The sequence below is a fragment of the Verticillium dahliae genome, genomic scaffold, assembly GCF_000150675.1.
Source record: "Verticillium dahliae VdLs.17 supercont1.10 genomic scaffold, whole genome shotgun sequence".
Taxonomy (NCBI): Eukaryota; Fungi; Ascomycota; class Sordariomycetes; order Glomerellales; family Plectosphaerellaceae; genus Verticillium; species Verticillium dahliae.
Window position 1 is genome coordinate 441,038 of NW_009276922.1, and position 15,308 is coordinate 456,345.

The 15,308-nt window shown below is 57.3% G+C and overlaps 6 protein-coding genes and 1 non-coding gene across 7 annotated transcripts; 4 read left to right on the forward strand and 3 right to left on the reverse strand.

Annotated features, from left to right (window-relative positions):
- Positions 1–905: 905 nt before the first annotated feature.
- Positions 906–2,698, forward strand: VDAG_05430 (cytochrome P450; the record flags this gene model as incomplete). The annotated part of the gene is made up of 3 exons (XM_009652325.1): positions 906–1,166; positions 1,225–2,462; positions 2,515–2,698. The coding sequence occupies 3 exons, from the start codon at positions 906–908 to the stop codon at positions 2,696–2,698; spliced, it is 1,683 nt and encodes a 560-aa protein (XP_009650620.1).
- A 1,236-nt stretch (positions 2,699–3,934) lies between these two features.
- On the forward strand, positions 3,935–5,313 carry VDAG_05431 (alpha-1,2-mannosyltransferase; the record flags this gene model as incomplete). The annotated part of the gene is made up of 3 exons (XM_009652326.1): positions 3,935–4,063; positions 4,325–4,402; positions 4,468–5,313. The coding sequence occupies 3 exons, from the start codon at positions 3,935–3,937 to the stop codon at positions 5,311–5,313; spliced, it is 1,053 nt and encodes a 350-aa protein (XP_009650621.1).
- A 328-nt stretch (positions 5,314–5,641) lies between these two features.
- On the reverse strand, positions 5,642–7,425 carry VDAG_05432 (uncharacterized protein; the record flags this gene model as incomplete). Its single annotated transcript, XM_009652327.1, has 4 exons — positions 5,642–6,273; positions 6,336–6,855; positions 6,917–7,261; positions 7,327–7,425. The coding sequence occupies 4 exons, from the start codon at positions 7,423–7,425 to the stop codon at positions 5,642–5,644; spliced, it is 1,596 nt and encodes a 531-aa protein (XP_009650622.1).
- Positions 7,426–8,670: 1,245 nt separating this feature from the next.
- VDAG_20160 lies at positions 8,671–8,760 on the forward strand. The gene has a single exon. It is a non-coding gene; the product is annotated as a tRNA-Phe (tRNA).
- Positions 8,761–8,882: 122 nt separating this feature from the next.
- VDAG_05433 (uncharacterized protein) lies at positions 8,883–10,237 on the reverse strand (the record flags this gene model as incomplete). Its single annotated transcript, XM_009652328.1, has 2 exons — positions 8,883–10,096; positions 10,228–10,237. The coding sequence occupies 2 exons, from the start codon at positions 10,235–10,237 to the stop codon at positions 8,883–8,885; spliced, it is 1,224 nt and encodes a 407-aa protein (XP_009650623.1).
- Positions 10,238–11,519: 1,282 nt separating this feature from the next.
- On the forward strand, positions 11,520–12,611 carry VDAG_05434 (uncharacterized protein; the record flags this gene model as incomplete). The annotated part of the gene is made up of 1 exon (XM_009652329.1): positions 11,520–12,611. One exon carries the CDS (start codon positions 11,520–11,522, stop codon positions 12,609–12,611), a length of 1,092 nt encoding a protein of 363 aa, XP_009650624.1.
- Positions 12,612–13,007: 396 nt separating this feature from the next.
- Positions 13,008–15,158, reverse strand: VDAG_05435 (ATP-dependent RNA helicase MAK5; the record flags this gene model as incomplete). The annotated part of the gene is made up of 2 exons (XM_009652330.1): positions 13,008–13,856; positions 13,905–15,158. The coding sequence occupies 2 exons, from the start codon at positions 15,156–15,158 to the stop codon at positions 13,008–13,010; spliced, it is 2,103 nt and encodes a 700-aa protein (XP_009650625.1).
- Between the last annotated feature and the right edge of the window lie 150 nt (positions 15,159–15,308).

Consider the following 15,308-nt stretch of genomic DNA (forward strand, 5'->3'; position numbering starts at 1 on the left):
CCATGGACAGCCACAATTGCTGCTCTCTCAGCCTTCCGTGGCAAAACCTCCAGGCTGTACTCAAGGCTCCATGCTCAGGCTCCAGGCTCAGGCTCCAGGCTCAGGCTCCAGGCTCAGGCTCCGCTCTGCAGGCTCTACGATCCAAATACAGGTACAGTCATGCGACAAAAGAAACGACGGATTTCCGTTTCCTCACAGAAATACATAGTTTCTAACCTCTATTACTTATTCTATAGATCACTATAAGTAATTATTTTGATAATACTTATAGAACTTTACTGAATCTATAGCGTCTACTATTCAGATTACTAATAGCTATTTTATTCACTTTATAATAGCATTTTAAAAGTTGAATCAGTATTTCTGGTAATAAAAATCCGTCGTTCTTTGTGTCTCCCCACTGTACCTAGGTGCCGAGAGGTGGGCATGCTAGGTATCCAGGCGCCCCTCCAGCTCGGGCCAATGTCTGAAACAGTACTGTGGCAAGCCCCTGCAGCTGACTGAACCTACAATCCATAGACTCACGTACAACCCCTCACGAACCTAGGCAACTAGGTCCCTACGGCATCCCCACCACCACAGACACGCCCCAATAACGGCACTGCTAATAAAGCTTGATGTCATGATGCCCCTTGACCCCAGCTCCAGCTCCAGCTCCAGCTCCAGCATCAGGTCTAGCTTCAGATCGGATGGCGCCCAGCCGCGCGGGCGGGCTGCTCGAAGACACCGGCCATCTCAACACCCGAGACATCAGCACCATGACTGCCCAACTTCCCCTCCATTGTTTCTTCAGCCAACTCGAAACCCCCAGCCCCGACTGATATCATGATCATGAACGACCACCACAGGACTCCCGCTGGATCACTTTGAAGCACAACCTCGTTCCACCTCTTGCTCGGCCCAGCATGGCGGACAATGCGACGCTGGTCGCCGACGCCCACACCAGCTTGCGGGCGCAATTGCTCGAGCCCATCACCGCCGGTCGATTGATCGCAACCCTGCTCGTCCTCTTTGTCGGCTCCCTCATCGTCGACTACACATGGAAGCCCACCTATCCCACCTCCATACCCATGGTGGGTCATGGCAGGGGCTTCGTTCCGGGCTTCAAGAACTTCTTCGGCTACGTCTTCCACTATCGCGACTGGATCATCGAGGGATACGAAAAGGTGAGCCTCTCTGCGTCAAGGCATTCATCTTCCCCGCCGCTGACCTGACCTCCACTAGCACACCAAGAACGACCGCGCCTTCATCGTCCCCGCCGCCGTCTCCCGCGCCTACGACATTATCCTGCCTCGCTCTCAGACCGCCTGGCTCCTCGAGCGCCCCGACAACGTCGTGTCTGCGCACAACGCCCACAACGACGTGCTCTACTCCGACTACAACTTCCTCGGCAAGGCACACGCGCGCACCAAATGGTACAACCACGTCATCCACAGGTCGCTGGCCCGCCACCTGCCCGTCATCGTCTCCGGCATTGAGGAGGAGGTCGTGCACTCGACCGATGCCGCCTTTGGGCTCGACACGGACGAGTTCAAGACGATCAATCTGTGGGAGGCGTGGTTGGGCATCGTCCCTCAGGTCACGAACCGCATGCTGGTGGGCAACCCCCTGTGCCGCAACGAGGACTTCAACAAGAGCATGGTTGCCTTTGTGGACGCTGTCATCATCAACTGCTTCCTCCTCAACATGATCCCCAAGATCCTGCACCCGCTCTTCGGACCCCTCATCACACTGCCCAACCGTCGCCACTGGAACAAGGCCTCGAAGCACAGCATTCCGCTCATCGAGCAGCGCCTGCGTGACATGGCACGGAAGGAGGTCGGCGACCCCGAGTTCGAGACTTGGTCGCCACCGGAAGACTTCATCACCTGGTCCATCCGCCTCGCCAAGGCCGAGGGCAACGTGGGCGAGCTGAACCCGGTCAACACGTCGCTGCGCCTGCTCCCCATCCAGTTCGCCGCCATCCACACCACTGTCCTCACGGGCCACAGCATGATCCTCGACCTCCTGACATCGAACCCAGACGCCGACTTTGTCGAGGGCCTTCGCGAGGAGGCCGCGCGCGTGCTAGCCGAGGAGGGCGGCCACTGGACCAAGTCGGCCCTCTCGCGTCTGTATCGCCTCGACAGCGCCATTCGCGAATCGCAGCGACTCAGCAACTTCTCGGCAACCCTCGTCGAGCGCGTTGTTGTCGCCAAGGAGGGCATCACCAACGAGGCCGAGGGCTGGCACGTGCCGCAGGGGTCGTACATCTCCTTCAACCTGCAGGGCCTGCATCACGACGCCGACCTGTACGAGAAGCCGGACGAGTACGACGCGTTCCGGTTCAGTCGACAGAGGGAGCTGTACGAGGCGCTGCCGGCGGCGGAAAAAGATCCCGACGAGGGCTTGCGGTTGAAGAAGCTGGGCATGGTGACGACGAGCGATCACCACTTGGCGTTCGGACATGGGCGGCATGCGTGGTGAGTCTTGCCGACCGTTCATCGCAGGGGATGCAAAGCTGACAGAGTATAGTCCAGGTCGGTTCTTCGTGGCGCATGAGCTGAAGATGGTCATTGCCCATCTGCTGCTGAACTATGACATTGCCCCGTTTGAGGGCGAGAGACCAAAGCCAAAGTGGGTCGGTGCAACCATCATCCCGCCGGTCGAGGTGACTATCAAGGTGAAGAGGAGAAAGGGCACCGTCCCACAAGCGTGAAATGACACGACGGTATGAAAATCTGGTGTTGACGCGCATGTGTGAAGTGGATTACATTTTGCTTGAACTGATGATTCACGTGCTTAATACATATCGATTGGATTATTGGTGCATCCAGCGTATATTTCTGCTTCGGTGCTCCGTTTGGTGGCCGCTTCTGTCAGCTCGTTGCGTCCTTCTTTCAAACTTGATTCTCGCACGACCCCTTTCACCCCTGATATCTGGCTTGAATCACACCGTCATGGCCAAGTAAAAAGCTGGAATGGAATCCATCTTGCTTTGTCTCAATGAATGCTCCTAACCCTCTCCTCGCGACCTGATAAACCATCTCTTTGCTGGCAGAATCGCTGCGATAATGACCCTCCCTTGATCCTCCTCCCAGAGGCATATCAGTCAAGGTGTGGGACGCACTATTTTGCTATGATGTTCCAGTCAGACCTGTATCGTCCTTCGGCTTGTGGCACCTGACCTGTCTCTTTCTAGTACGTTGTCATAAATACATGCAAAGCCCTCAACAGCCTGCTCTCCTCTGGGTGTACTCTGACATGTGTCAAGATGCTCTCGGAGATGCACATGATGGGGATCCAACGTTCACAGAGGGGTCATTGTCTTGGTGATGATGGTGTACAGAGGTAGGCTGACCTATTCATCGGCAATAGGTATATGCATGAAAAGGCTTCACGACTTCTACAAGAGGGCCATAGGGAAATCTTCTAGCAGAAAAGGGGACAAACCAGCTGATCAAAAGCGGTGCACGAGGAGCACAGCTCCAAGGGTCACGTGGTCCTGAAGATGCCGACCAGCTCGAGGATGAAGTAGCCACACCAGGGATTTCGTCAAGGCGAGGGCCTACCTCTCGGGCACGTCTTTATGCAATTCTTTGTGCAACTCCCTGAGAGCTCTGTGCAACTCCCTGAGAGCTTTCTCTAAGACGCTGTGACCACCAGAGGAGGATATCGGAGCGTCCAGTGATTCCAGACAGGAGCACCAAACATCATCAACGACCCATATATCAGAGACGGCAAGAACGGTGCCAGAGCGCGTGTGTGGCCACGCGTTCGACGCGTCCTGCGCCCCCTGAGCTTCTTTGCCATCCCTTCTGCATGGGCATCAAACATCTGCCCCTAACCACCAACACTTCCATTCATCCTATTATTCACCAGAACATTCTTCGTATCAGCACCACACGCCTTTCGTCTTTCATCAAAGCACGACCCACTACAGCATCTCCAGAAGATGGAAGTCCCTCGCTGTCTGATGTTCCTCCTGGTTCTCTTCGCCGCCGTGAATGCAGGCCATGGGGGACACGGCCGACCTCGCGCGGCACTGATCGCCCTCGCCAGCGACAACGACATCGACGGCATGGTCTCCAGCATGCGCGACATCGAGATCGGCTTCAACAGCGCCCACGAATAAGACTGGTGCTTCTTCAGTACCGCCGAGCTCTCCGTCTCGTTCAAGGAAGCCGTCTCCAATGCCACACCCGCCGTCTGCACCTTCGATGTCATCCCAGCCTCGCACTGGTCTATGCCGGTCTGGATCGACGCCAAGCGCTTCCGAGACAACCATGCTCTCTTCTAGGGGAAGAGTTGCGAGGGCCCTGACGTCGCTGTTCACCACCATCAGGCACGCTGGCATGCTGGCCTTTTCGCCCGCGAGAGTCGCCTCAAGTTCTACGACTTCTTCTGGAAGGTCCAAGCCGGTGTAAGTGGCGTGACTGCCGCCAGAGTCATCTTCGATGCACCGTCTTTGCTGACACGGAAATGTAGTCTCGTTATACCTTTGACTTCAAGTTTGATCCTTTCCGTGCCATGCGCGACAGCAACCGTATCTATGGCCGCAGCAAGATGGATCTTGGCGACGTCGACGCCTCAAAGAGCCTGTACCAAACGGCGACGCAGTTCATGAAGGAGAACCCTACCATCGTCGAACCTACCGCTGACATCAGTTGGGTCCTGGGTCCGAAGAAAGACGAGCTGGTCAAGCAATACGCTCTCGAGACACCTGAAAGTACACGTATCGTCATGTCTGAGGCTGCAGCCCTGAGACGCCAAGATGATCCCGATTCTCTTGAGCTCGGTTTCCCCCGCAGAAAGCAGCATCAGGCCCCTTTCCAGAGCGCCATCCGTGCAGGCGAGCAAACCTGTCCCACGTCTGGCCCCCTCGAGATGGGCAGCCTGGCCTTCTTCCGCGGACCGTCGTTCTCGCGGTTCTTCGACCATCTCGACGCCGACGGAACCTTCTACTACAACCATCTCGGCCGCAGTCCCGTGTCGCCGCTCAGCGCCGCCCTCCTCGCACCAGACGCCCTCTGGCTGCTCGACGATGACGCCTCCTGCCGCGCCGGCACCACGACCGTCTACGACACCCCGCCACCCGTCGACCCCTCTTACGAGGTGCCGTTTCTGGCGAGCCTCATCTGCGGTGACCATTTTGCATGGACCGCAAGCTACCTGGCCAGCCTAGACGACTATAGCGTGCTGTGGAGGCAGTACTGGGACCTCCTCGCCAGGGACTTCAACCAGCAGGCTGTCGGCTTCAAGCAGCATCAGGGATTCACCCACAAGGGCGACGTCGGCAACAAGGCTCTGACGTTTTTGAACGAGACCCTCTGATTCCTTGCTTCCGGGATTGGTCTGCTGGTACAGACAAACAGTGGCTCAGCATCATAGTCAACGGTCCATGACAAGCGACCCGTGGCGAAAGGAATGGGGCGATGATGCTCCCTTGCTTTTATTCAAGAAACATGTCTGGTAACCTGCAAATCAATCAACAATTGACTCCTTTCAGGTACATCGAAGCTTCATTCTGCTCCGTAGCCCCTTTTCGGTAACGCAGCCAGTGTCCAATAATTACAGAGCCATGTGACATGCCGCAAGAGTAGCCACAATGCAAAACCACGAATTTTCAGTGTCATGTACTCATTATCTCCATCCATCACCCCTACCGCGCCGTCGCGTGGGGAGCTTCTAACTCCTGGTACCCCTCAACAGGACCCGACTGCCACCCCATGCCCTCATACTTGGTCTTCGACGACGGGCTCGCGATGGGCACACCGTGTGCCTCCACAGCTCCGCGTCCGTGCAGTTCTGACGCCTCGGCCGGTCCCCGTCCCCAGGCTCCCTGAAGCTCCGTCGGCGGCGACTGCTGGTTCCCAGGCGCCTCGAACGGCGTCGCCTTCCACGTCTGCTCGTGCAGCTCGATCGCCGTGGGCGAGAGCATCTCTTCCTTGCCCGTGTGGAAGTGTGGGCTTCCAGGGGCGTCGGTGGGCGATCCAGCTTCCGAGGCAGCAGCCGCCGCCGCCGCCTTTCTCCTCCGCCTGATCAGGATCCAAGCCAGCACGCCGATGAGAATGACAGCGCCCACGCCGCCGGCCACACCACCGGCAATGGCGGCCGTGCTGACGGTAGATGCCTGTTCGGTCGCGCCGTCGGTCCCGGACGTGCCCGTCGCGGCGCTCGAGCCGCTCGTCGTGGCGGCCGCGCCAGTCCCGGACGCGGTCGGCACAGACGTCTGCTGAGCGCCGGCCGTGTTGCTGCCCGTTGCCACCTGTGCCGTGGGATACGATTGCGCAACTGCGACTTGTCAGTTTTGGGCCATGTAGCACATCACGATCGGCAGACAGCAGAGGACGTACTGGATTCCGTCACCGTAGCGACGACATTGCCCTTGGCGGCATCGCAGTAAAAGTCGAGCACGTCCATGGCAGACCGCACGTTGTCCAGCTGCCTCGTCGACGAGCAGTCCCACTTGACCTCGGACGTGACGGAGCTCGAGACGGAGCTGAAGCGGCCGCCCTTGATGCAGACGCACGACGCCAAGGCCTGCGGGCCCTGCGGGCAGTAGTTGTACGTCTGGTACTCGACGATGGAGGACAGCGCCGACTGGGCGCACCCGTCGAGGGAGGAGTAGGCGTCGAGGGCGGTGATGTAGTAGGACATGTCGCCGGGCGGGGGCGAGGGCGCCGGCAGGGCGGTCGTGCCGTCGTTCATGGCGCAGTAGGCGGCGAAGAAGGCCTGGGCCGAGGTGATGTCGTGCGTGTTCTCGCAGTTGTAGGACACGCTGGACTTGATGACGTCGCTGATGGCGGCCGAGTTTTCGTTGCGCGTGCAGATGCACGGCGCGTACTGGTTTCCTGCTTCTGGGCACTTGTCGGACTGGAGGACGTGTCAGTCATGGGAAGCCACGGAAGGGGCTGCTCAACGCGTTTGCACGTACCATGCGGCCGACAGCTATCGACAGGCCTGATTGAGCGCAGGGCGCAAGGCTGGAGAACAAGGGCATATCGGTGATCATCTCGGAGACGATGTTTGCCGTCGGCGTGGGAAGGTCAAACGTCTTGTCTGGTGTGCAGTAGGCCGAATAGACAACGTTGGCGCTCGTGAAGTCTTCCGTCGCCGTGGAGTCACAGCTGTAGCTCAGCGAGCTGGATATGGCGGTTGAAATATCGGCATAGTTGTTGCCTTTGGTGCAAACACAAGACTGCAGCTCAGTGACTCCCTCACCGCAAGACGAGATCTGGTTCTGAACATTTTGCGACAGCGCACTCTGCGCGCATGGTGCCTGAAAAACGGTCAACATCCAGCCATGCGGAGGAGCCACAAGCAAGTCGGCGTCGGTAGACTCACCAACAGAGAGTAAAGGTTCAAGTCTGTGATGTACTGAACGTCGTTGGCCGCCGCATAAGCGGCCGCAAGCAAGACCAGAGAGCGCGAGGACGGCGCCATATCGTTAATTAAGTGACGGGAACTGTTGACTTCAGAGTGTGAGAGAGGCAGAGCAGCGTCAGACAAGCCTCAGACCAAACCACAGCTCGCGCTTTTCTTCCGCAACGACGTCAGTGAAGCCCACGGTGATCGTCCTTGGGTGAGGAAGAAGATGTAGAGAGAAATAAAGGAGAACGCGACATGATCGCGACAGAAATTCAGTCACTCGCAGCCCTTGGTGGCGTTCACACTGGAGGCATCCAAGGTCCAAATGGGTATGGCGGCGTTCTTCCGCACTCTCCACAATCCCCGGCAATGAGAGTCTCTTCCCTTCGATAGTCTGTCTGAAGATCGCGAAAACCCCTGAAGGTGCCCCTGTCGTGACACGACAAGCGAGTAACCGACCCCTGTCAGCTGAAAGACCGGGCGTACTTGGCGGACTGTCAGGCAGAGTAGACCCTGTGCTGTGAGAACACTGACCCCGCGTCGCGCTGTTGGCCGTGTCGCCCTTCTTGATGTCACGATTTCCCGTCAGGAGGCAGACATGTGCATTGCAGGTAGACAGTTGGGCATGAGTAGAGCCGATCACAGGCCTCACATATACCGTCTCGAAATGTGAGAGCAAGACAGAACCAGAGGCGCTCGCCAGCGTCACTGGCTGATGTGATCACTCATTCACGACGCAAAACCCACAAGGCGTCGTGCTAGTACAGGGGCAATTACCACGAGGAGGACGCCCACTGGCGCTAGGCGGATTGCTCTGCCAAGCAAGAGTCAGTGCCGACCTCTTCCGGCCGCGAAGCCGTTGACGAAATGGTGCCGACTTCGCTGCCGTAGGGCAGCAGACAGCAGGACATGCACCTAATCGTGTCGGTGTCCCGATTTGGAATGTCGTCGAGTTCGAGGGCTTCCACATCACCAACGCTAAGTAAATTGGCCTCACGATGAGGTTGGCTGTGGCTTGGTAGAAGGGAACTGGAAAGGCGAGATGAAACAGGATTTCCGCGCTTTTAAAATGAAGAACCAGAATACATCTTCGGCTTGCCACTAGAAGTGAACGAGGGAGAGATCAACGCTACGCCTGCGAACAACAGGCACCATTGCTGTCAAGTGGCCGCCTTATGCAGGGACTGAGACAAGCGATAGGGCAGGCGGCCAATGGCTACTCTTGGCAATGTCTCGCTGCACGCAGGCAGTTTGCACGTGCGTCTGACAGGAAATATCGGTTTTGATATTGCCATCTTGTTCAAACAGAAGACAACGACTGGGGGGATGGCGCAGTTGGGAGCGCGTTAGACTGAAGCCCACTTCAGGAATCCAATCTAAAGGTCGCTGGTTCGATCCCGGCTCACCCCATTCTTTTGCCTTTGACCTGGCCACAACGTGCTGGCTGTGATGCATTCTGCTTCCTATACTGAGAAACCATGACAGTTTTCTTTTTGATTGATGATGGATTGTATCGCTCTCTTGCCTTAATGTTATGTGATAGCCACCATGTTCCCTTCCTCTGTCATGGTACTGCTGTCGACGTCTCCTGAACTCAATTTCAACAAACCTTGGCTGAGTTCCTCTACTGGTACCCAGCCGCCATAGCCATGCCCTATCTTGGTTCCGAAAGAAGACATCGTCCGATTGAGGCTGCTCGAGGCCCTACCGGGTCTGCTCGGTGGTCGAATCGTCGCACATGCCTCGATCCCTTGTGCATCTGATGAGAACGGCGTCAGCTTCAACGATGAAGCCAGACCGACCCCCACGTTGTCCGCGGAAGCCCTTCTTGGTATGAATGGACGCGGCTTTTCCTGCACCTTCCCCGACAATCCTCTTTTGGGCCATGGCGGTATCCCTGCCCTAGAGACACTGTCATTCGATACAGTCATGCGCCTCTGCTCTGTGCGGAACCGCAGATTTGTCGACGAGGATCCGAGAGATCTTTTGGAAGTAGAAGCCGAAGTCAGAAAATTCGGAGTCGTCTCATCCTCCGCCTCATCTTCCTCCTCCGTGTCCTCCACCACCTCCCGCTCCGAGACTTGCCCTACCAGCGTCCGCCAGAGCGACAGAGCAACCTTTTCGTGGAGGACAGGCGCCGCCAGCAACTTCATACAAGCCTTGACACCCTCCTTCCTCTTCATCGCCCCTATGGCAGTCAAGTCCACCATATCCATGTTGAACTCGCTGTCGATCTGGATGTTCACCCTCTGCTCCTCCCATTTGTCGTCGAGAAACCGTTCAACGTACCTCCGTGCCTCGTCAACGTCTTCCCACGCCTCCTCGCTTGCCAATCTTTGATTCCTTCCCTCCTCTTCCCTCGCCTGCCGGCATGATTCCAGAGACGCGATAAACGCCCGCTGTTCCTCTTCCTGATAGCGGGACTTCTTCTCGCGCTTGGCCCGGTTTCGCTCCGAGACGAGCGTCAGGACTTCTTTGGCAATGGCTCGTTTCGTGCAGGAGGCGAGGCCCAGGTCTTCGAGATCCTCAGGAGGGATTTCGGTTGGTGTTGGCAGTATGCGGGGCGTCGAGGCCCTTGGTGACGGCGGTGGATTCAGGTAGACTGGGAAGAAGGCCTTTGTGGGGCAAATCGGCGATGGTGGCCTTGATCGTTCTTGCATTTTGGGGGGAAGCATCAGGGCGAATGCTGCGGCGTCCATTGTAAAGCCTTCTCTGACGCGTATAGTATGAGACGATGTGTTCATACCTGAGATGAAGTTGCGTATTCGAGAGTGCGGGTGTGGTCAATATGGAAGGACTTCGCCCACCCTCCTTGGGTTCGGGAAAGCCCACTCTGCTTGGATCCGGGAACGCTAGTGCGAAGCCTAGATGACGAACTGCGTGGCATGTTGAGGAGCCAATGTTGAGGGGATCATGATGGAAAGTCAAATTTCTCCCCCGGGACTTAGACTTTGGGCGCCACAGCGGCGTCGTCGTTCTTGTGTTTTCCCCGCAGAAGTTTGTGGGAGACATTCCGAGCTTGAATTCGGGTTGGAAGAGTGTCTCCAGGGTGATTTTGATCGGGTTTTGTGGATGAACAATCAGAAAACTTCTTCAACCTGGTTTGTCTAATGCAGGCTTCCAGCAGCAAACCCCCTCGCATGCGTTTGTGCATCAAACCAGTAGGCGTAGATGGTTGCTTCTCAGGTTTACAAAACAGTGCCAGACAGATGGAAGCCGGGACATCACAGGAATATGAATCCTTGATATTCCGCTACCGGTTGGTATGTAAGTTACGGTGCATCTCTGACGATCTGATGATCTGCCGGCCAGCCACCTCAATAACCTTTCCCCCCTGGCAAATAGGTAGCGTCATCCTCTTTCTAGCGTGCTTCCTTCACATTTATTTCCGAGACAGATGCGGCCGGAAAGTATATGTCACATGCAAGTGCGAAATTCGACAGACTCTGGCCTTGCATATTGGGTTGTTTCAGTGTCAAACGGGGCTCTCGACACCGTGATTTCGGTCAGTTTCGGTCAACGAAGAACATCGTCGGAAGCGTCACAATAAAAGGCAACACAGTCTTCGTTCTGATACCACAAATGCTCTGGTTTCTGAGCAGCAATTCTGCGTTCTACCCCTTTCTCAGGCACTAATTCGTCGCATCTTCCAAATCATTGACGGGTATTAAAAGCTCGCTGCATGAGCACCATGCGAGGGCAACGGCGGCATCATAAAGTCATACTGAAGAGCTCTCCGCGTCCTTTACCGGATCCCCGAGCGTTTAGAGAATTCAGCTCTCTCCAGCAGAGTGGGCTATCTACAGCAGAATGGGCTCTCTACAGCAGAGTGGACATAGCCATTGTCCTACAAGTCAATCAACTCGGCAAGCGCCCAAAACTGAAGCTCCTGCCCTGCAAGTTCTATTGGCAAGATTATAATGAATGGAAACAATGTGCATTTGACATATTGAACAGGCCTTCGAATCGATTGGCTGCATTCATCTGGTCCTATTGTGGCAAGAGGCTCAGAATAACCATTGTGAACAACGCAATTGAGACCAGCTTTTACCATCTTGTCTTTCCTCTCGTTTCAATTCTTTATAACTACCTGCATTCCTCCGACTCGTTTTCAGTCTGATTTTAACAACCACCACCACCACCACAACAACAACTACAACGATATCACAATGAACGCCATGATCATGACGCCCCACAAGATTCTGAGGACTACCAGGGAGGACGGTCCCTTTTGGGCCGGCCCTCTTCTGGCCCTCATCGCACTGGCTACGGCCATATATATCCTCCTCTCCACCTTTGTCGACCTCGCCCTGTCCCCTTACTCCGCCCACCTCTCGGGTGCCTTCTTTGGCATCCTTCTCTACCATATCATCGCCGTCGTTCTCATCCGGCCCTTGTCTTCCGGCGTCCCCGGGCCCTTATTTCATCCTGCCTCCGCCCCTGTTCCTGCCACAACTTCCGTTTCGAAAGCCACGCAGGCAGGCGAGTCCTGCATTCGCGAAGCAGGTTTCCCAAATTGCGGCCGCCCCGCCTTCTGTTGCAAGCGAGCAACCAAGGACCTGAGCGCCGCATGCCTCGCCAACTCGCGTCTCAAGAAGCAGGTCGCCGCCCTCGAAGACCAAGTCAAGACCCTCCGCAAAAGCGCCCAGGCCGCAGACGCCCAAGCCCAAGCCCAACAGCAGCGCCTCGCCAGCGCATCGCTCGCCCACGAAGCCGAGCTCGCCAGGGTCCGCACGCACGCCAAGAGGATGATGGCCGCAGCCGCCAAGCACGAGGCCGCCCGTTCCAAGCGCGCCGCCAAGATCAAGGCGCGGGACGCCGCAGGGGCGCCGGCCGCGCAGGAGACGGTGCGCGCCGAGCTTGCGGAGCTGGAGGAGATGCGCCGGGAACTGGTCGTGTTTCGGCCGGACCCGTTTGCGCGCGCCACGATTGAGGCGCTGAAGAGGGAGAAGGGGGAGCTCGTGGCGCGGAATGCCTTGTTGGAGGCGACGGCTGGTCCGTTGCCTCTCTTGGACGTTTCTGCGTCGCAGACGAATGCTCCGTTGGAGGCTCCGGTCTGTACTGAGCTGGAGGAGATGCGCCGGGAGCTGGTCATGTTTCGGCCGGACCCGTTTGCGCGCGCCACGATTGAGGCGCTGAAGAGGGAGAAGGGGGAGCTCGTGGCGCGGAATGCCTTGTTGGAGGCGGCGGCTGGTCCGTTGCCTCTCTTGGACGTCTCTGCGCCGCCGATGGCTCTGTTGGGGGCTTCGGTCTGTGCCTGAGGGGATTGGAGTGGATGGAGTTTGGGTTGCTTGAGATGCGCTGGTCGCATGGTTTGATCTAGATGTGGTTGGCAAGCAGTCGTCAGGAGATAAGTTAGCTGATTCAGGGTGCTTTCAAATCAATGGAATGAAATCGGACACTTCGTGTCATAGTCTGGTTTCATCTGTGAGAACTTGGTCTTGATCATGGTGACGGTGACTACGAAGCACTGATCTCAGATAGAGTTCCAGTGACTGAACAACAGGACGAAGGCCGCATGATTAGCATCAAGATGATACAAGCCATTCAAAACGGGTAATGGCGGACGTGTAAGCCAAGGATCAGACATGTAGTGCGGACAGAATCAAAATCTGGAACATCTTTCTTGGTATCAGCAACCCCTTTAAACAACCCCTCTAAATATCAAGCCCATCCACATGACCGAGGAAATCGCCCTTGGCGCCCCGCAACAGCTCCTCGACATCAATCTTGCCACCGGTGATGTAGCGCTCGCTGACGCCAGCATTGACCCTCTTGGACAGCAGCTCCCGCAGCTGGGCCCTCATGACGCCCATCTCGGCCTTGCTGACGCCGCGCGCGGCCTCCTGCTTCTTCTTGCGCTGGCTGCCGCGGCCGCCCCACTGGCCGCTCTTCTCGAGCTCCTCCGAGTCGTACTCGACGCCGAGCTCGTCGGCCGCCTTCTTGACCCAGTCGTCGTCCTTGCCGCCCTTTTCCTTGGCGAGCACGGCGTCGGCGAGCTTCTTGGCGAGGTCGACGCGCGGCTTGAGGCGCGAGGCGAGCTTGCGGTCAACGTCGACGGTGCGGATTAGGTACTTGTTCTTGCCGGCCTGCTCGTGGTGGACCTTGGCAGCGAGGCGGCGCGTCGGCGTCACCTCCTCGGGGGCGCAGAGGAGGATGCTGAGGCCCGAGGTGGCGGCGCGGGCGGTACGGCCGGAGCGGTGGACGTACATGTCGGCGGCGCGGGGCACGTGGTAGTGGATGACCTGGTCGATGCCGGGAATGTCGAGACCGCGGGCGGCCACGTCGGTGGCGATGAGGATGGACGCCGTGCCGGGCCTGGTGGAGGTGAAGCGCTCGACGGAGCGGAGTCGCGCCTTCTGGGGCATCTGAGAGTGGAGGGGCAGGGCGTTGAGGTTGAGGTTCGCCAGCATGGGTGTCAGGCGGCGGACGGTACTGATGGAGTTGGTGAAGACGAGGGAGCGGCGGTTCGGGTTGAGGAGGATCAGCGCGTACAGGTAGAGATCCTGCCGAGGTCAGCGACATGCTTCAGAGACACGACGGGCATAGCTTACCTTTTCCATGGCGCCACACTCAATCATGCCTTCCTTCAAGCCCTTGGCCATTTGCGACACGGGGTTGACGTCGACAAATTCGGGCTTCTCCTCTCGGAAGTTGAGTCGCTTCAGGAGATACTCCATGGACTCCTCTTCAGACATGAGGCCGAACTTGCCCTTGCCGGCGAGCTTCTGCTGCAGACCCTTGTGGAATGTGGCTGAGAAGACGAGCGTCTGGCGTGGTGACAGCGTCTGCTCGTCTTCGTCGTCCTCCTCTGTGACGTTGCGGTCGAGAGCCTTGAAGATCTCCTCGGCTTCCTTGAAATGGCCTTCGCTGAGGATTCGATCCGCCTCATCGACGACGAGGTACTGGATCTTCTTGAAGGACTCCATGACGGTCATGTTGGTGCTCAAGACCTCCCACAAGCGACCAGGTGTGCCGACGACAATATCAGCCTTGGCCAGCTGGCGCTGCTGCTTGTAGACGGAGAGACCACCGGTGACGGAGCACACATAAGGCTGCTTGGACAGACCGGCACAGAGGTCTTTGATGTGGTTCATGATCTGGTGCGCCAACTCGCGCGTGGGCGAGATGATGAGGGCAAGCGGAGCCTTGGCCTCTGGCGCATCGTCCGTCTCCATGGCCGACTCCTGCTCCTCGCCATTCTTCTCGAGCCACTTGTCGACAATGGGGATACCGAAGGCTAGGGTCTTTCCGGAACCTGTCGAAGCCTTGCCGATGACATCGTGTCCAGCTTGGATATGGGGAATGGCGGTAGACTGAATCGTGGTCGGCTTGGTGAACTTGAGGCGACGTATCGTGGCAATGGTGGCAGGCGAGAGGTTGAGGCCCATCCATTCCGACATGTCGAGGTCCTCTGCGTCGTCTTCGGCCTCTTCGAGAGTCGAGAAGACGTTGCTCTCCAGGGCGGCATCTTTCTTGACGGGCTGAGCCTTGATCTTCTGTTCCAGCTTCTCCTTCTTCTTCTCCTGCTTCTCCCGCCTCTTGTCCTTCTTGTTCATTGGCTTCGCTTCAGCGGTGTCGCCCTTCTCGGCCGCCTTGGCCGCCTCCTCGCGAGGGTCGACGTCGGTCATGTTTGTGGCCTCGGTCAGGCCGGCAACCTTCTTTGCGCCCTTGGCAAGCTTTGCAGGCTTCGAGTCGGCGGGGGTCTCGGCATCGCTAAAGCCTTGGAACTCGTCATCGTCCTTGTTCTCCTTGGCGGCGTCTTCGGCTTGCTTCTGGAGGTCCTCTTCGACGGCGTGCTGCGGCATGTGAGCATGGGCGCAGGAAGCAGGGTGGTTCGAAATGGGAGGGGGAAAAGGCAAGGGAAAGGCAAGGGAAAGGCAAGGGAAAGGCAACGTACAAACTCAATCTTGTCGCCATTCCTGACGACATCAACACCCTCAATTGCCTCGAGAGCG